Consider the following 15,000-nt stretch of genomic DNA (forward strand, 5'->3'; position numbering starts at 1 on the left):
TCCTCAATGGTATACCAGTCTATAGAAGACAGTTCAATAGATCTTCCTCAATGGTATACCAGTCTATAGAAGACAGTTCAATAGATCTTCCTCAACGGTATACCAGTCTATAGAAGACAGTTCAGTTGCTCTTCCTCAATGGTATACCAGTCTATAGAAGACAGATCTTCCTCAATGGTATACCAGTCTATAGAAGACAGATCTTCCTCAATGGTATACCAGTCTATAGAAGACAGTTCAATAGATCTTCCTCAATGGTATACCAGTCTATAGAAGACAGTTCAATAGATCTTCCTCAATGGTATACCAGTCTATAGAAGACAGATCTTCCTCAATGGTATACCAGTCTATAGAAGACAGTTCAATAGATCTTCCTCAATGGTATACCAGTCTATAGAAGACAGATCTTCCTCAATGGTATACCAGTCTATAGAAGACAGTTCAATAGATCTTCCTCAATGGTATACCAGTCTATAGAAGACAGTTCAACAGATCTTCCTCAATGGTATACCAGTCTATAGAAGACAGATCTTCCTCAACGGTATACCAGTCTATAGAAGACAGTTCAACAGAGCTTCCTCAATGGTATACCAGTCTATAGAAGACAGTTCAATAGATCTTCCTCAACGGTATACCAGTCTATAGAAGACAGTTCAACAGATCTTCCTCAACGGTATACCAGTCTATAGAAGACAGTTCAATAGATCTTCCTCAATGGTATACCAGTCTATAGAAGACAGATCCTCCTCAATGGTATACCAGTCTATAGAAGACAGTTCAATAGATCTTCCTCAATGGTATACCAGTCTATAGAAGACAGATCTTCCTCAATGGTTTACCAGTCTATAGAAGACAGATCTTCCTCAATGGTATACCAGTCTATAGAAGACAGATCTTCCTCAACGGTATACCAGTCTATAGAAGACAGTTCAATAGATCTTCCTCAATGGTATACCAGTCTATAGAAGACAGTGTAGTTAGTAGCTTGACATGGTCTTCAGTGGAAGGAATTTGGCCACCTTGGTTATCACCAGCACCTAGTGCAGTAGTCGTGTGTGTGTGTGTGTGTGTGTGTGTGTGTGTGTGTGTGTGTGTGTGTGTGTGTGTGTGTGTGTGTGTGTGTGTGTGTGTGTGTGTGTGTGTGTGTGTGTTAGGCTTCGGGCGATATACCGTTTATACCATATACCAGGGTATTTCGGTATGATTTTCAAACACCGTGCTACGCCACTGCTTATAACTATCAGTTAAGTATAAACTATAAGAAACTTAAGATGTGTCAAACAATGTATACGAAACGCTTCAGTCTGGTTTTAGACCCCATCATAGCACTGAGACTGCACTTGTGAAGGTGGTAAATGACCTTTTAATGACGTCAGACCGAGGCTCTGCATCTGTCCTCGTGCTCCTAGATCTTAGTGCCGCTTTTGATACCATCGATCACCACATTCTTTTGGAGAGATTGGAAACCCAAATTGGTCTACATGGACAAGTTCTGGCCTGGTTTAGATCTTATCTGTCGGAAAGATATCAGTTTGTCTCTGTGAATGGTTTGTCCTCTGACAAATCAATTGTAAATTTCGGTGTTCCTCAAGGTTCCGTTTTAGGACCACTATTGTTTTCACTATATATTTTACCTCTTGGGGATGTCATTCGAAAACATAATGTTAAATTTCACTGCTATGCGGACGACACACAGCTGTACATTTCAATGAAACATGGTGAAGCCCCAAAATTGCCCTCGCTAGAAGCCTGTGTTTCAGACATAAAGAAGTGGATGGCTGCAAACTTTCTACTTTTAAACTCGGACAAAACAGAGATGCTTGTTCTAGGTCCCAAGAAACAAAGAGATCTTCTGTTGAATCTGACAATTAATCTGGATGGTTGTACAGTCGTCTCAAATAAAACTGTGAAGGACCTCGGCGTTACTCTGGACCCTGATCTCTCTTTTGAAGAACATATCAAGACTGTTTCAAGGACAGCTTTTTTCCATCTACGTAATATTGCAAAAATCAGAAATTTTCTGTCCAAAAAATGACGCAGAAAAATTAATCCATGCTTTTGTTACTTCTAGGCTGGACTACTGCAATGCTCTACTTTCTGGCTACCCGGATAAAGAACTAAATCAACTTCAGTTAGTGCTAAATACGGCTGCTAGAATCCTGACTAGAACCAAAAAATGTGATCATATTACTCCAGTGCTAGCCTCCCTACACTGGCTTCCTGTTAAGGCAAGGGCTGATTTCAAGGTTTTACTGCTAACCTACAAAGCATTATATGGGCTTGCTCCTACCTATCTTTCCGATTTGGTCCTGCCGTACATACCTACACGTACGCTACGGTCACAAGACGCAGGCCTCCTAATTGTCCCTAGAATTTCTAAGCAAACGGCTGGAGGTAGGGCTTTCTCCTATAGAGCTCCATTTTTATGGAATGGTCTGCCTACCAATGTGAGAGACGCAGACTCAGTCTCAACCTTTAAGTCTTTACTGAAGACTTATCTCTTCAGTAGGTCCTATGATTAAGTATAGTCTGGCCCAGGAGTGTGAAGGTGAACGGAAAGGCTGGAGCAACGAACCGCCCTTGCTGTCTCTGCCTTGCCGGTTCCCCTCTTTCCACTGGGATTCTCTGCCTCTAACCCTTTTACAGGGGCTGAGTCACTGGCCTACTGGTGTTCTTCCATGCCGTCCATGGGAGGGGTGCGTCACTTGAGTGGGTTGAGTCACTGACGTGGTCTTCCTGTCTGGGTTGGCGCCCCCCCTTGGGTTGTGCCATGGCGGAGATCGTTGTGGGCTATACTCGGCCTTGTCTTAGGACGGTAAGTTGGTGGTTGGAGACATCCCTCTAGTGGTGTGGGGGCTGTGCTTTGGCAAAGTGGGTGGGGTTATATCCTGCCTGTTTGGCCCTGTCCGGGGTATCATCGGATGGGGCCACAGTGTCTTCTGATCCCTCCTGTCTCAGCCTCCAGTATTTATGCTGCAGTAGTTTATGTGTCGGGGGGCTAGGGTCAGTCTGTTACATCTGGAGTATTTCTCTTGTCTTATCCGGTGTCCTGTGTGTATTTAAATATGCTCTCTCTAATTCTCTCTTTCTCCTCTGTCTTTCTCTCGGAGGACCTGAGCCCTAGGACCATGCCTCAGGACTACCTGGTATGATGACTCCTTGCTGTCCCCAGTCCACCTGGCCGTGCTGCTGCTCCAGTTTCAACTGTTCTGCCTGCGGCTATGGAACCCTGACCTGTTCACCGGACGTGCTTGTTGCACCCTCGACAACTACTATGATTATTATTATTTGACCATGCTGGTCATTTATGAACATTTTAACATCTTGACCATGTTCTGTTATAATATCCACCCTGCACAGCCAGAAGAGGACTGGCCACCCCTCATAGCCTGGTTCCTCTCTAGGTTTCTTCCTAGGTTTTTGGCCTTTCTAGGGAGTTTTTCCTAGGGAGTTTTTCCTAGCCACCGTGCTTCTTTCACATGCTTTGCTTGCTGTTGGGGTTTTAGGCTGGGTTTCTGTACAGCACTTTGAGAATATCAGCTGATGTACGAAGGGCTATATAAAAATACATTTGATTTGATTTGTCAGATAAATGACATGCAGCTCAGGGCTCCAGCGATGTGTAATGTTTGCTAACTTCCTTAGCTAAGTGGCTAGACGTCAAGACACAGCGGATACATCCCCTCCTGGATCAACATCTCTGTTGCCTAAATTGTTTTTGTGCGTATTTTTAAATACACATTTGGTAATACTGTATACACCAGTATGGTACAGAAACGGTACAAACACCTGGATATCGCCCAACTCTAATGTGTGGTAGCTACCTGAGCTGTAGCTATCTGTGGAGGACTGGGAGATGGAGCGAGAGAGGGAGCGCCGGCCGGCCTTAGTGGGGTACTTCTGAAACTCCTGTTTATCTTCCGCGTTAGCAAACTGGATCTGAAGAAGAAGAAGAAGAAGAGGTTTGAGGCATGAATTAGTCTTCAGTTGACATTATGTTGGAAACTTTATTCAGTCAGCCTGTAGTGGGTCAGAGATACTGTAGTCAGTGAGCCTGTAGTGGGTCAGAGATACTGTAGTCAGTCAGCCTGTAGTGGGTCAGAGATACTGTAGTCAGTCAGCCTGTAGTGGGTCAGAGATACTGTAGTGATCAGAGATACTGTAGTCAGTGAGCCTGTAGTGGGTCAGATATACTGTAGTCAGTCAGCCTGTAGTGGGTCAGATATACTGTAGTCAGTCAGCCTGTAGTGGGTCAGAGATACTGTAGTCAGTCAGCCTGTAGTGGGTCAGAGATACTGTAGTCAGTCAGCCTGTAGTGGGTCAGAGATACTGTAGTCAGTGAGCCTGTAGTGAGTCAGAGATACTGTAGTCAGTCAGCCTGTAGTGGGTCAGAGATACTGTAGTCAGTCAGCCTGTAGTGGGTCAGAGATACTGTAGTCAGTCAGCCTGTAGTGAGTCAGAGATACTGTAGTCAGTCAGCCTGTAGTGGGTCAGAGATACTGTAGTCAGTCAGCCTGTAGTGAGTCAGAGATACTGTAGTCAGTCAGCCTGTAGTGGGTCAGAGATACTGTAGTCAGTCAGCCTGTAGTGGGTCAGAGATACTGTAGTCAGTGAGCCTGTAGTGGGTCAGAGATACTGTAGTCAGTCAGCCTGTAGTGGGTCAGAGATACTGTAGTCAGTCAGCCTGTAGTGGGTCAGAGATACTGTAGTCAGTCAGCCCGTAGTGGGTCAGAGATACTGTAGTCAGTGAGCCTGTAGTGGGTCAGAGATACTGTAGTCAGTGAGCCTGTAGTGAGTCAGAGATACTGTAGTCAGTGAGCCCGTAGTGGGTCAGAGATACTGTAGTCAGTGAGCCTGTAGTGGGTCAGAGATACTGTAGTCAGTGAGCCTGTAGTGGGTCAGAGATACTGTAGTCAGTGAGCCTGTGGTGGGTCAGAGATACTGTAGTCAGTGAGCCCGTGGTGGGTCAGAGATAGTCAGTGAGCCCGTGGTGGGTCAGAGATAGTCAGTGAGCCCGTGGTGGGTCAGAGATAGTCAGTGAGCCCGTGGTGGGTCAGAGATAGTCAGTGAGCCCGTGGTGGGTCAGAGATAGTCAGTGAGCCCGTGGTGGGTCAGAGATAGTCAGTGAGCCCGTGGTGGGTCAGAGATAGTCAGTGAGCCCGTGGTGGGTCAGAGATAGTCAGTGAGCCCGTGGTGGGTCAGAGATAGAGTATGTGACATAGAATTCCCAACTATGGACTTTTATGTAGACCTGGTACAGTGTTTAATGAGGAGGGGACCAGATCTATGGAGTTGTAATATTTAATGGGTACCAACCAACCAGCCAACCTAACATTTCAACTGGCTGTGAAACCTAGATCAGGGCTCTCCCAAAGGTGTAGACGATTAAAAAGACACATTGTGATCTTTCTGCCCACCTCCGAAGGTCTAACTGTGTGGCACATCTCAGTGCTAGAGGCGTCATTACAGACGTGGTTCGATTCCAGGCTGTATCACAACCGCCCGTGATTGGGAGTTCCCATAGGGCGGCACTCAGTTGGCCCAGTGTTGTCCGGGTTTGGGTTTGGCCGGGGTAGTCCGTCAGTGTAAATAAGAATTTGTTCTTAACTGACTTGCCTGGTTGTCACATCCTGACCAGTAAAAAGGGTCATATGCCATAGTAGTATGGTCAGGGCGTGGCAGGAGGGTTGTTTTGTGTGGTTTGGGTTTTTTTTTGTTCTAGTTTTCTATTTCTATGTTTCGTTTTCTATGTTTGGCCGAGTATGGTTTCCAATCAGAGGCAGGTGTCTTTCGTTGTCTCTGATTGGAAGCCACACTTAGGCTGCCTGTTTTCCTTTGGGTTTTGTGGGTGGTTGTTTTCCGGTTGGTCGTTTGTTATTTTGTTATTGAAGTGTTTTCATTAAAAGGATGAGCACTATACACGCTGCACCTTGGTCTGTTCAATACGACGACTGTGACACTAGTTAAATAAAGGTTAAATTAAAAAAATAGATTTATCATTATACCGGCCCCTAAAATCATTGACAGGTTAACCTAAAATAAATAAATCTTATTTTAAAATAATAATTTGCAAATAATTGACATACAGGGAGACACCAGCTAATCTGGTCACAATGCGGACATAGAGGAAGGAAAAGAGACATTTTAAAACACACACACAGATCAGTCTGGACTGACACACTTCTCTGTGAAAGTACACACACACAAATCAGTGTGGACAGGCAGAAAGACATGTAAGACATACACAGTTGGTGTTGGACATTAGAGAGATTAAGGAGACTTTTAACTGGGTCAATGAGGGCAACAGACAGCCAGGGAGGGTAAGATGGTGTTGGAGGTAAAGCTCTGTGGAGATAGCAGATCATTAGATAGGCTAATCATCTGTTTTGTGTTTCCTGTTCGTTATGTCTTTCAACATACGTACACAATGACTGCTGTAAACAACCTGAAGACCATACAGTCATTATCTACAGGGAGCCTTCACAACAACCTGGAGACCATACAGTCATTATCTACAGGGAGCCTTCACAACAACCTGGAGACCATACAGTCATTATCTACAGGGAGCCTGCACAACAACCTGAAGGAGACCATACAGTCATTATCTACAGGGAGCCTTCACAACAACCTGGAGACCATACAGTCATTATCTACAGGGAGCCTGCACAACAACCTGGAGACCATACAGTCATTATCTACAGGGAGCCTGCACAACAACCTGAAGGAGACCATACAGTCATTATCTACAGGGAGCCTGCACAACAACCTGAAGGAGACTATACAGTCATTATCTACAGGGAGCCTGCACAACAACCTGGAGACCATACAGTCATTATCTACAGAAAGCCTGCACAACAACCTGAGAGACCATACAGTCATTATCTACAGGGAGCCTGCACAACAACCTGAAGGAGACCATACAGTCATTATCTACAGGAGCCTGCACAACAACCTGGAGACCATACAGTCATTATCTACAGGGAGCCTGCACAACAACCTGAAGGAGACTATACAGTCATTATCTACAGGGAGCCTGCACAACAACCTGAAGGAGACCATACAGTCATTATCTACAGGGAGCCTGCACAACAACCTGGAGACCATACAGTCATTATCTACAGGAAGCCTGCACAACAACCTGAAGGAGACCATACAGTCATTATCTACAGGGAGCCTGCACAACAACCTGAAGGAGACCATACAGTCATTATCTACAGGGAGCCTTCACATCAACCTGAAGGAGACCATACAGTCATTATCTACAGGGAGCCTGCACAACAACCTGAAGGAGACTATACAGTCATTATCTACAGGGAGCCTGCACAACAACCTGAAGGAGACTATACAGTCATTATCTACAGGGAGCCTGCACAACAACCTGAAGACCATACAGTCATTATCTACAGGGAGCCTTCACATCAACCTGAAGGAGACCATACAGTCATTATCTACAGGGAGCCTGCACAACAACCTGAAGACCATACAGTCATTATCTACAGGGAGCCTGCACAACAACCTGAAGGAGACCATACAGTCATTATCTACAGGGAGCCTGCACAACAACCTGAAGGAGACCATACAGTCATTATCTACAGGGAGCCTTCACAACAACCTGAAGGAGACCATACAGTCATTATCTACAGGGAGCCTTCACAACAACCTGAAGGAGACCATACAGTCATTATCTACAGGGAGCCTGCACAACAACCTGAAGGAGACCATACAGTCATTATCTACAGGGAGCCTGCACAACAACCTGAAGGAGACCATACAGTCATTATCTACAGGGAGCCTGCACAACAGCCTGAAGGAGACTATAAAGTCATTATCTACAGGGAGCCTGCACAACAACCTGAAGGAGACCATACAGTCATTATCTACAGGGAGCCTGCACAACAACCTGAAGGAGACCATACAGTCATTATCTACAGGGAGCCTGCACAACAACCTGGAGACCATACAGTCATTATCTACAGGGAGCCTGCACAACAACCTGAAGGAGACTATACAGTCATTATCTACAGGGAGCCTGCACAACAACCTGAAGGAGATCATACAGTCATTATCTGCAGGGAGCCTGCACAACAACCTGGAGACCATACAGTCATTATCTACAGGGAGCCTTCACAACAACCTGGAGACCATACAGTCATTATCTACAGGGAGCCTGCACAACAACCTGGAGGAGACTATACAGTCATTATCTACAGGGAGCCTGCACAACAACCTGAAGGAGACTATACAGTCATTATCTACAGGGAGCCTGCACAACAACCTGGAGGAGACTATACAGTCATTATCTACAGGGAGCCTGCACAACAACCTGGAGGAGACTATACAGTCATTATCTACAGGGAGCCTTCACAACAACCTGGAGACCATACAGTCATTATCTACAGGGAGCCTGCACAACAACCTGAAGGAGACTATACAGTCATTATCTACAGGGAGCCTGCACAACAACCTGGAGGAGACTATACAGTCATTATCTACAGGGAGCCTGCACAACAACCTGAAGGCAGGTGACAGACAGGTCTGGAACACCTAGACAGAATGGCAAAGACAGCGATCAGGCTGGTTCCACCAGGATAACAGAATGGCAAAGACAGCGATCAGGCTGGTTCCACCAGGATAACAGAATGGTAAAGACAGCGATCAGGCTGGTTCCACCAGGATAACAGAATGGTGAAGACAGCGATCAGGCTGGTTCCACCAGGATAACAGAATGGTGAAGACAGCGATCAGGCTGGTTCCACCAGGATAACAGAATGGTAAAGACAGCGATCAGGCTGGTTCCACCAGGATAACAGAATGGTAAAGACAGCGATCAGGCTGGTTCCACCAGGATAACAGAATGGTGAAGACAGCGATCAGGCTGGTTCCACCAGGATAACAGAATGGTAAAGACAGCGATCAGGCTGGTTCCACCAGGATAACAGAATGGTGAAGACAGCGATCAGGCTGGTTCCACCAGGATAACAGAATGGTAAAGACAGGGATCAGGCTGGTTCCACCAGGATAACAGAATGGTAAAGACAGCGATCAGGCTGGTTCCACCAGGATAACAGAATGGTAAAGACAGCGATCAGGCTGGTTCCACCAGGATAACAGAATGGCAAAGACAGCGATCAGGCTGGTTCCACCAGGATAACAGAATGGTAAAGACAGCGATCAGGCTGGTTCCACCAGGATAACAGAATGGTAAAGACAGCGATCAGGCTGGTTCCACCAGGATAACAGAATGGTAAAGACAGCGATCAGGCTGGTTCCACCAGGATAACAGAATGGTGAAGACAGCGATCAGGCTGGTTCCACCAGGATAACAGAATGGTAAAGACAGGGATCAGGCTGGTTCCACCAGGATAACAGAATGGTAAAGACAGCGATCAGGCTGGTTCCACCAGGATAACAGAATGGTAAAGACAGCGATCAGGCTGGTTCCACCAGGATAACAGAATGGTAAAGACAGCGATCAGGCTGGTTCCACCAGGATAACAGAATGGTAAAGACAGCGATCAGGCTGGTTCCACCAGGATAACAGAATGGTGAAGACAGCGATCAGGCTGGTTCCACCAGGATAACAGAATGGTAAAGACAGCGATCAGGCTGGTTCCACCAGGATAACAGAATGGTGAAGACAGCGATCAGGCTGGTTCCACCAGGATAACAGAATGGTAAAGACAGGGATCAGGCTGGTTCCACCAGGATAACAGAATGGTGAAGACAGCGATCAGGCTGGTTCCACCAGGATAACAGAATGGTGAAGACAGCGATCAGGCTGGTTCCACCAGGATAACAGAATGGTAAAAACAGCGATCAGGCTGGTTCCACCAGGATAACAGAATGGTGAAGACAGCGATCAGGCTGGTTCCACCAGGATAATAAACATTGAAACCTGCCCTGGACCTAAAGTAGACCCCAGAAAAAGAATAGATCTTTATTGTCCACTTGCATGGATAGCCGTATATTTTAGTTGTTGTCAGCATACCCAACCTGACGCCAAACACACACATACGACAGGCTGGGAGCAGCATAGGGTCAGACACAGAGCATCGTCCCTGGTCAGCTGGCAACTCAGCCTTCAGACACTGATGTAACAGTGATGTATCAATGTCATCTCTCTGTTTCCCTGTGGTCATTTCACCTCATAAGGTTGAATTAACAGTGTCCTCACTCCTCAATGACACTTCAACAGAACCACACTGTCCAATGTCCACCAAAACTCTACTAGTATGCGTCACTAGGTTTGTGTTTATGTGTGTGTGTGTGTGTTTATGTGTGTGTGTGTGTGTTTATGTGTGTGTGTATGTGTGTGTATGTATGTGTGTGTGTGTGTGTATGTGTGTGTGTGTGTGTATGTGTGTATTGTGTGTGTATGTATGTATGTATGTATGTATGTATGTATGTATGTATGTGTGTGTGTGTGTGTGTGTGTGTGTGTGGCCAACCATACATACATGGGTTAGCTTCCTGTATGGTCTGTTGTTATATTTCAGACGTCCGTGGGTTGTGTTTATACTGAAAACGAAATGTGTGGAGATGATGAGTTGACACAACACGTAAGAGATAACTCCCAGACAATAAGGCAGACTAACGACGGTGACTTGGCTATTATGGGTTACATTGACGTATGAAGCACACTAATGTGTTTAGGGTCAGTCATTGCAGAGTCATCCATATGGCGATAATAAAAAGGTACCCAAGTTAAAACCAGTATTTTATAGAGACCTAACCCAAAACATAGAAACAAATGTCGTGTGTTGACACTTACAACCAGATGACCTGTTAGTGATAAGTAGAGTTAGTTAGTTAGTTATATACCTAGTTAGTAGTTTCAAGAGTAGAAGCTAGTAGCCTACAGCTATCCATTGAACTTTCATAACCTAACTACAAACTCTGTTTAAATAGAGAAAACAGCATGGAGCGGAGAACTCTGTATGTGGCTGTTTTGGCAACTGGATGTGTGGCCTATAGTGGGCTCTCTCGTTTTAGTGTAAAAGCATTTGGTGTTTGCTTTGCATCTATGTAGGGTGCATGTCAATGGTCTAGACAGACAGACAGACAGACAGACAGACAGACAGACAGACAGACAGACAGACAGACAGACAGACAGACAGACAGACAGACAGACAGACAGACAGACAGACAGACAGACACTCTCGTTACAGAGTAATAACCATGGAAATAGTGATCTCATGTTTCTATGGCGATAACCACTACAACAGTTTTTCCTCTTAACCTTGATCACAGTGAATTAGAGAATCCTGACCTTTAAATTCTATCTGCAATCATATCTGTGCCTCTTATAACACGAGCTAATCATCTACAATTCCAATTAGTTTAAAACTTGAAGAGATGGCCAACGATTAAACCCAGATGAGAGCGTGAAAGCCAGAGCCAATCAGCACAGAGAAGAACACAAAATGTAAAGGTCTTATCCAGTAGGTATCTGATAACAGAGTACAGACATATTCTGGACTAAAACAATTCACCTATTGAATAATAACAGAGTCTATAGATAAAGAGTCATTACGGTATGTAACTTCATATGGACTAGGTTACTGTACCTGCTCCATTCCGTGCCGATGCCCTGGCCCATACCCATGTTGTGGGTTTCTATGTGTTATGGTTCCCTGTCTGTCCTTCTCCATGGTCAGCTCTTAGTCTCTAGCTCTGCCTCTGTTTCTCCGTCTAAGTGATGGTCCTGTAGTTTCTCTGACTGAGTGATGGTCCTGTAGTTTCTCTGACTGAGTGATGGTCTTGTGTTTCTCTGTCTGTGTGTCCCTGACGTTACGTTGCTACCTGGTTATTATTACTGAACACACACACACACACACACACACACACACACACACACACACACACACACACACACACACACACACACACACACACACACCTCAGACCAGACAGATAGGGGGAGGTTTCTGTGTGGACATTACTATAATTTCTAACATGTAGGAGTCGGGGGTGTCCAAACTATATACAACCTGAACAATCCCTCCTCTCTCCCTCTGTCTGTCTTGGTATCGTCCTTGGCAACTACACGCTAGCTGGAGCCGCAGGCCATTTGTTTGACACCACTGCACACAAAACCCCACACACACAGTACAAACTATTTGTCTTGCCTTGCTTAATCTACTCGAGCTCGTCATTTCCTGTATTTCCTGCACCTCTCTGATTCAGAGGGGTTGGGTTGGTTAAATGCGGAAGACATTTAACCCAACGGTCTGTTCTCTGCGGTAGAATGGCCAGACGGAAGCCACTCCTCAGTAAAAGCCACATGAAAGCCCGTTTGGAGTATGCCAAAGGCACCTAAAGGACTCTCAGACCATGAGAAACAAGATTCTCTGGTCTGATGAAACCAAGACTGAACTCTTTGGGCTGAATGCCAAGCGTCACGTCTGGAAGAAACCTGGCATCATCCCTACGGTGAAGCATGGTGGTGGCAGCATCATGCTGTGGGGATGTTTTTCAGCGGCAGGGACTGGGAGACTAGTCAGGATCGAGGGAAAGATGAACGGAGCAAAGTACAGAGAGATCCTTGATGAAAACCTGCTCCAGACTGCTCAGGACCTCAGACTGGGGTGAAAGTTCACCTTCCAACAGGACAACGACCCTAATCACACAGCTAAGACAATGCAGGAGTGGCTTCGGGTCTGTTTGTCCTTTATAGCCAATATGGTCCCAGATCTGTTTGTGCTGTAATATACAAGACCTGGGACCAGGCTATAGCTTAAGCCTCAATAGGCAGCCATCCATTCCTATAGCCATCATCATCTTATAGCTATATCCCCTCTGTCTCAGGGACCATAGGAGTCGGTTATACAGCACAAACTGATCTGGGACCAGGCTATAAGCCTACACTGCAGTCCAATACCCACATTGTCGTCCTATAACTAAAAATACTCCTTCTGTCTCTTAGATGGTTGAGCAGGTCACAGACTTGGGCTCCCCTGGCCTCTGTGATCCCCCAGTGAATGTCAATAGGAGGTGTAACAGCAGAGAACAGGCTAAGTACAGAGGAAGGTGTAACAGCAGAGAACAGGCTAAGTACAGAGGAAGGTGTAACAGCAGAGAACAGGCTAAGTACAGAGGAAGGTGTAACAGCAGAGAACAGGCTAAGTGTAGACATGACAGAACAGGACATGACAGGACATGATATGACAGAAAATGTTATGACAGAACAGGGCAAGGCAGGACAACACAGGACCTAACAGAACAGGACCTGACAAAAAAGGACAGAACAGGACATGACAGAACAGGACATGACAGAACAGGACATGACAAAACAGGACATAACATGACAGAACAGGACATGACAGAACAGGACAGAACAGGACATGACAGAACAGAACAGGACATGAACAGGACATGACAGAACAGGCCGGAACAGGACATGGGAGAACATTTTATGACAGAACAGGACATGGCAGGACCAAACAAGACCTGACAGAACAGGACCTGACAAAAAAAGGACAGAACAGAACAGGACATGACCTGACAAAATAGGTTATGAAATTACAGAACAGGAAATGGCAGGACAAGACAGAACATGACAGAACAGAACACAACAGGACAGGAAGTGTAAATCCATAATCCCTCCACAGCCAACGAAGGGCCACTAAAATCTCTCTCTCTCTCTCGTAAAACACATCGCACACAGACGTCACCTGTGTCTACGTTCCACAGAGTTCAGAGGCATGACGGCTTAGACCCAACTAGTGTTATGAAAAACAGACAGGCTGATAAACCCCCCTCTCCACTCTCCAAACTCTACGACCTTCAAGACCACACCGTGACCTTTATAGCTGCTGTGTCCTGACTGAGTGTCAAGGTTGTTTCCATGGGTAGGATACACACAGACACTAGGCTATGCAGCCGTGATGCACATAGGCAAAGCTGACAACCAGACGAATCCATGTGAGAGGAACAGTATAACAGTAGTGATGGTGAATTGTGTTTGCAGATATAATGTCTTTCTTTTAGCGTCAAAACATGGAGGAGACAAGACCAAATGTCAAGGACCTGAGAACTCAACAGACCCGAGACAGGTAGGCAACGTTAACAGGAAGCGAGACCGGTAGGCAACGTTAACAGGAAGCGAGACAGGTAGGCAACGTTAACAGGAAGCGAGACAGGTAGGCAACGTTAACAGGAAGCGAGACAGGTAGGCAACGTTAACAGGAAGCGAGACAGGTAGGCAACGTTAACAGGAAGCGAGACAGGTAGGCAACGTTAACAGGAAGCGAGACAGGTAGGCAACGTTAACAGGAAGCGAGACAGGTAGGCAACGTCAACAGGAAGCGAGACAGGTAGGCAACGTCAACAGGAAGCGAGACAGGTAGGCAACGTTAACAGGAAGCGAGACAGGTAGGCAACGTTAACAGGAAGCGAGACAGGTAGGCAACGTTAACAGGAAGCGAGACAGGTAGGCAACGTTAACAGGAAGCGAGACAGGTAGGCAACGTTAAATTTGGAGACATTTGCCTGCATCACAAATGGCATCTAATTCCCTTTATGGTGCACTTGTTTTGACCAGGTCCCATAGGGCTGTATAGGGAATAGGGGTGCCATTTGGAAGGAAAACATTCTAAATGTCAGGACATTAATTCAAAACGAGCAAGACAAATGTTCTGGACCAGTCAGTATGGATGTGCCAAATGTATCAGCTTATTGCTACTTTCTCTCAGTGCCAAATGACTCATACGCTGATAGTCAAACACTGTGTGAGCAGCACAGCACTGCAGCATGACACATTCAGCACTGTGTAAGCAGCACAGCACTGCAGCATGACTAGGGTTGGAAAATTCTGGTAACTGTCAATAAATTACATGGTTTTCCCGAAATCCCGGTTGGAGGATTAGCGGAATCAGGAAGGAATAAGCAGGAAATCCGGAAGCCTCCAACCAGGATTTCTGGAAAACCAGGGAATTTATTGAAATTTCCCATAATTTTCCAACCCTAATAAGCATGACAACTTCAGTACTGCTGGTAATG

At 45.8% G+C, this 15,000-nt stretch overlaps 1 protein-coding gene across 3 annotated transcripts in view; it reads right to left on the reverse strand.

Moving 5' to 3' along the window:
• LOC106572868 (S-adenosylhomocysteine hydrolase-like protein 1) overlaps positions 1-15,000 on the reverse strand; it is a 50,488-nt gene that overhangs the window by 21,996 nt on the left and 13,492 nt on the right. For 2 of the 3 annotated variants that reach the window (XM_014147409.2, XM_014147410.2), the window contains exon 2: positions 3,825-3,939. In XM_014147409.2, the coding sequence (XP_014002884.1) occupies positions 3,825-3,939 (115 nt within the window). Of the gene's footprint in view, positions 1-3,824; positions 3,940-11,567; positions 11,825-15,000 lie in introns of those variants that run through there. The other variant, XM_014147411.2, reaches the window with a different exon arrangement.

Source organism: Salmo salar, chromosome ssa15, assembly GCF_905237065.1.
Source record: "Salmo salar chromosome ssa15, Ssal_v3.1, whole genome shotgun sequence".
NCBI classification, from domain to species: Eukaryota; Metazoa; Chordata; class Actinopteri; order Salmoniformes; family Salmonidae; genus Salmo; species Salmo salar.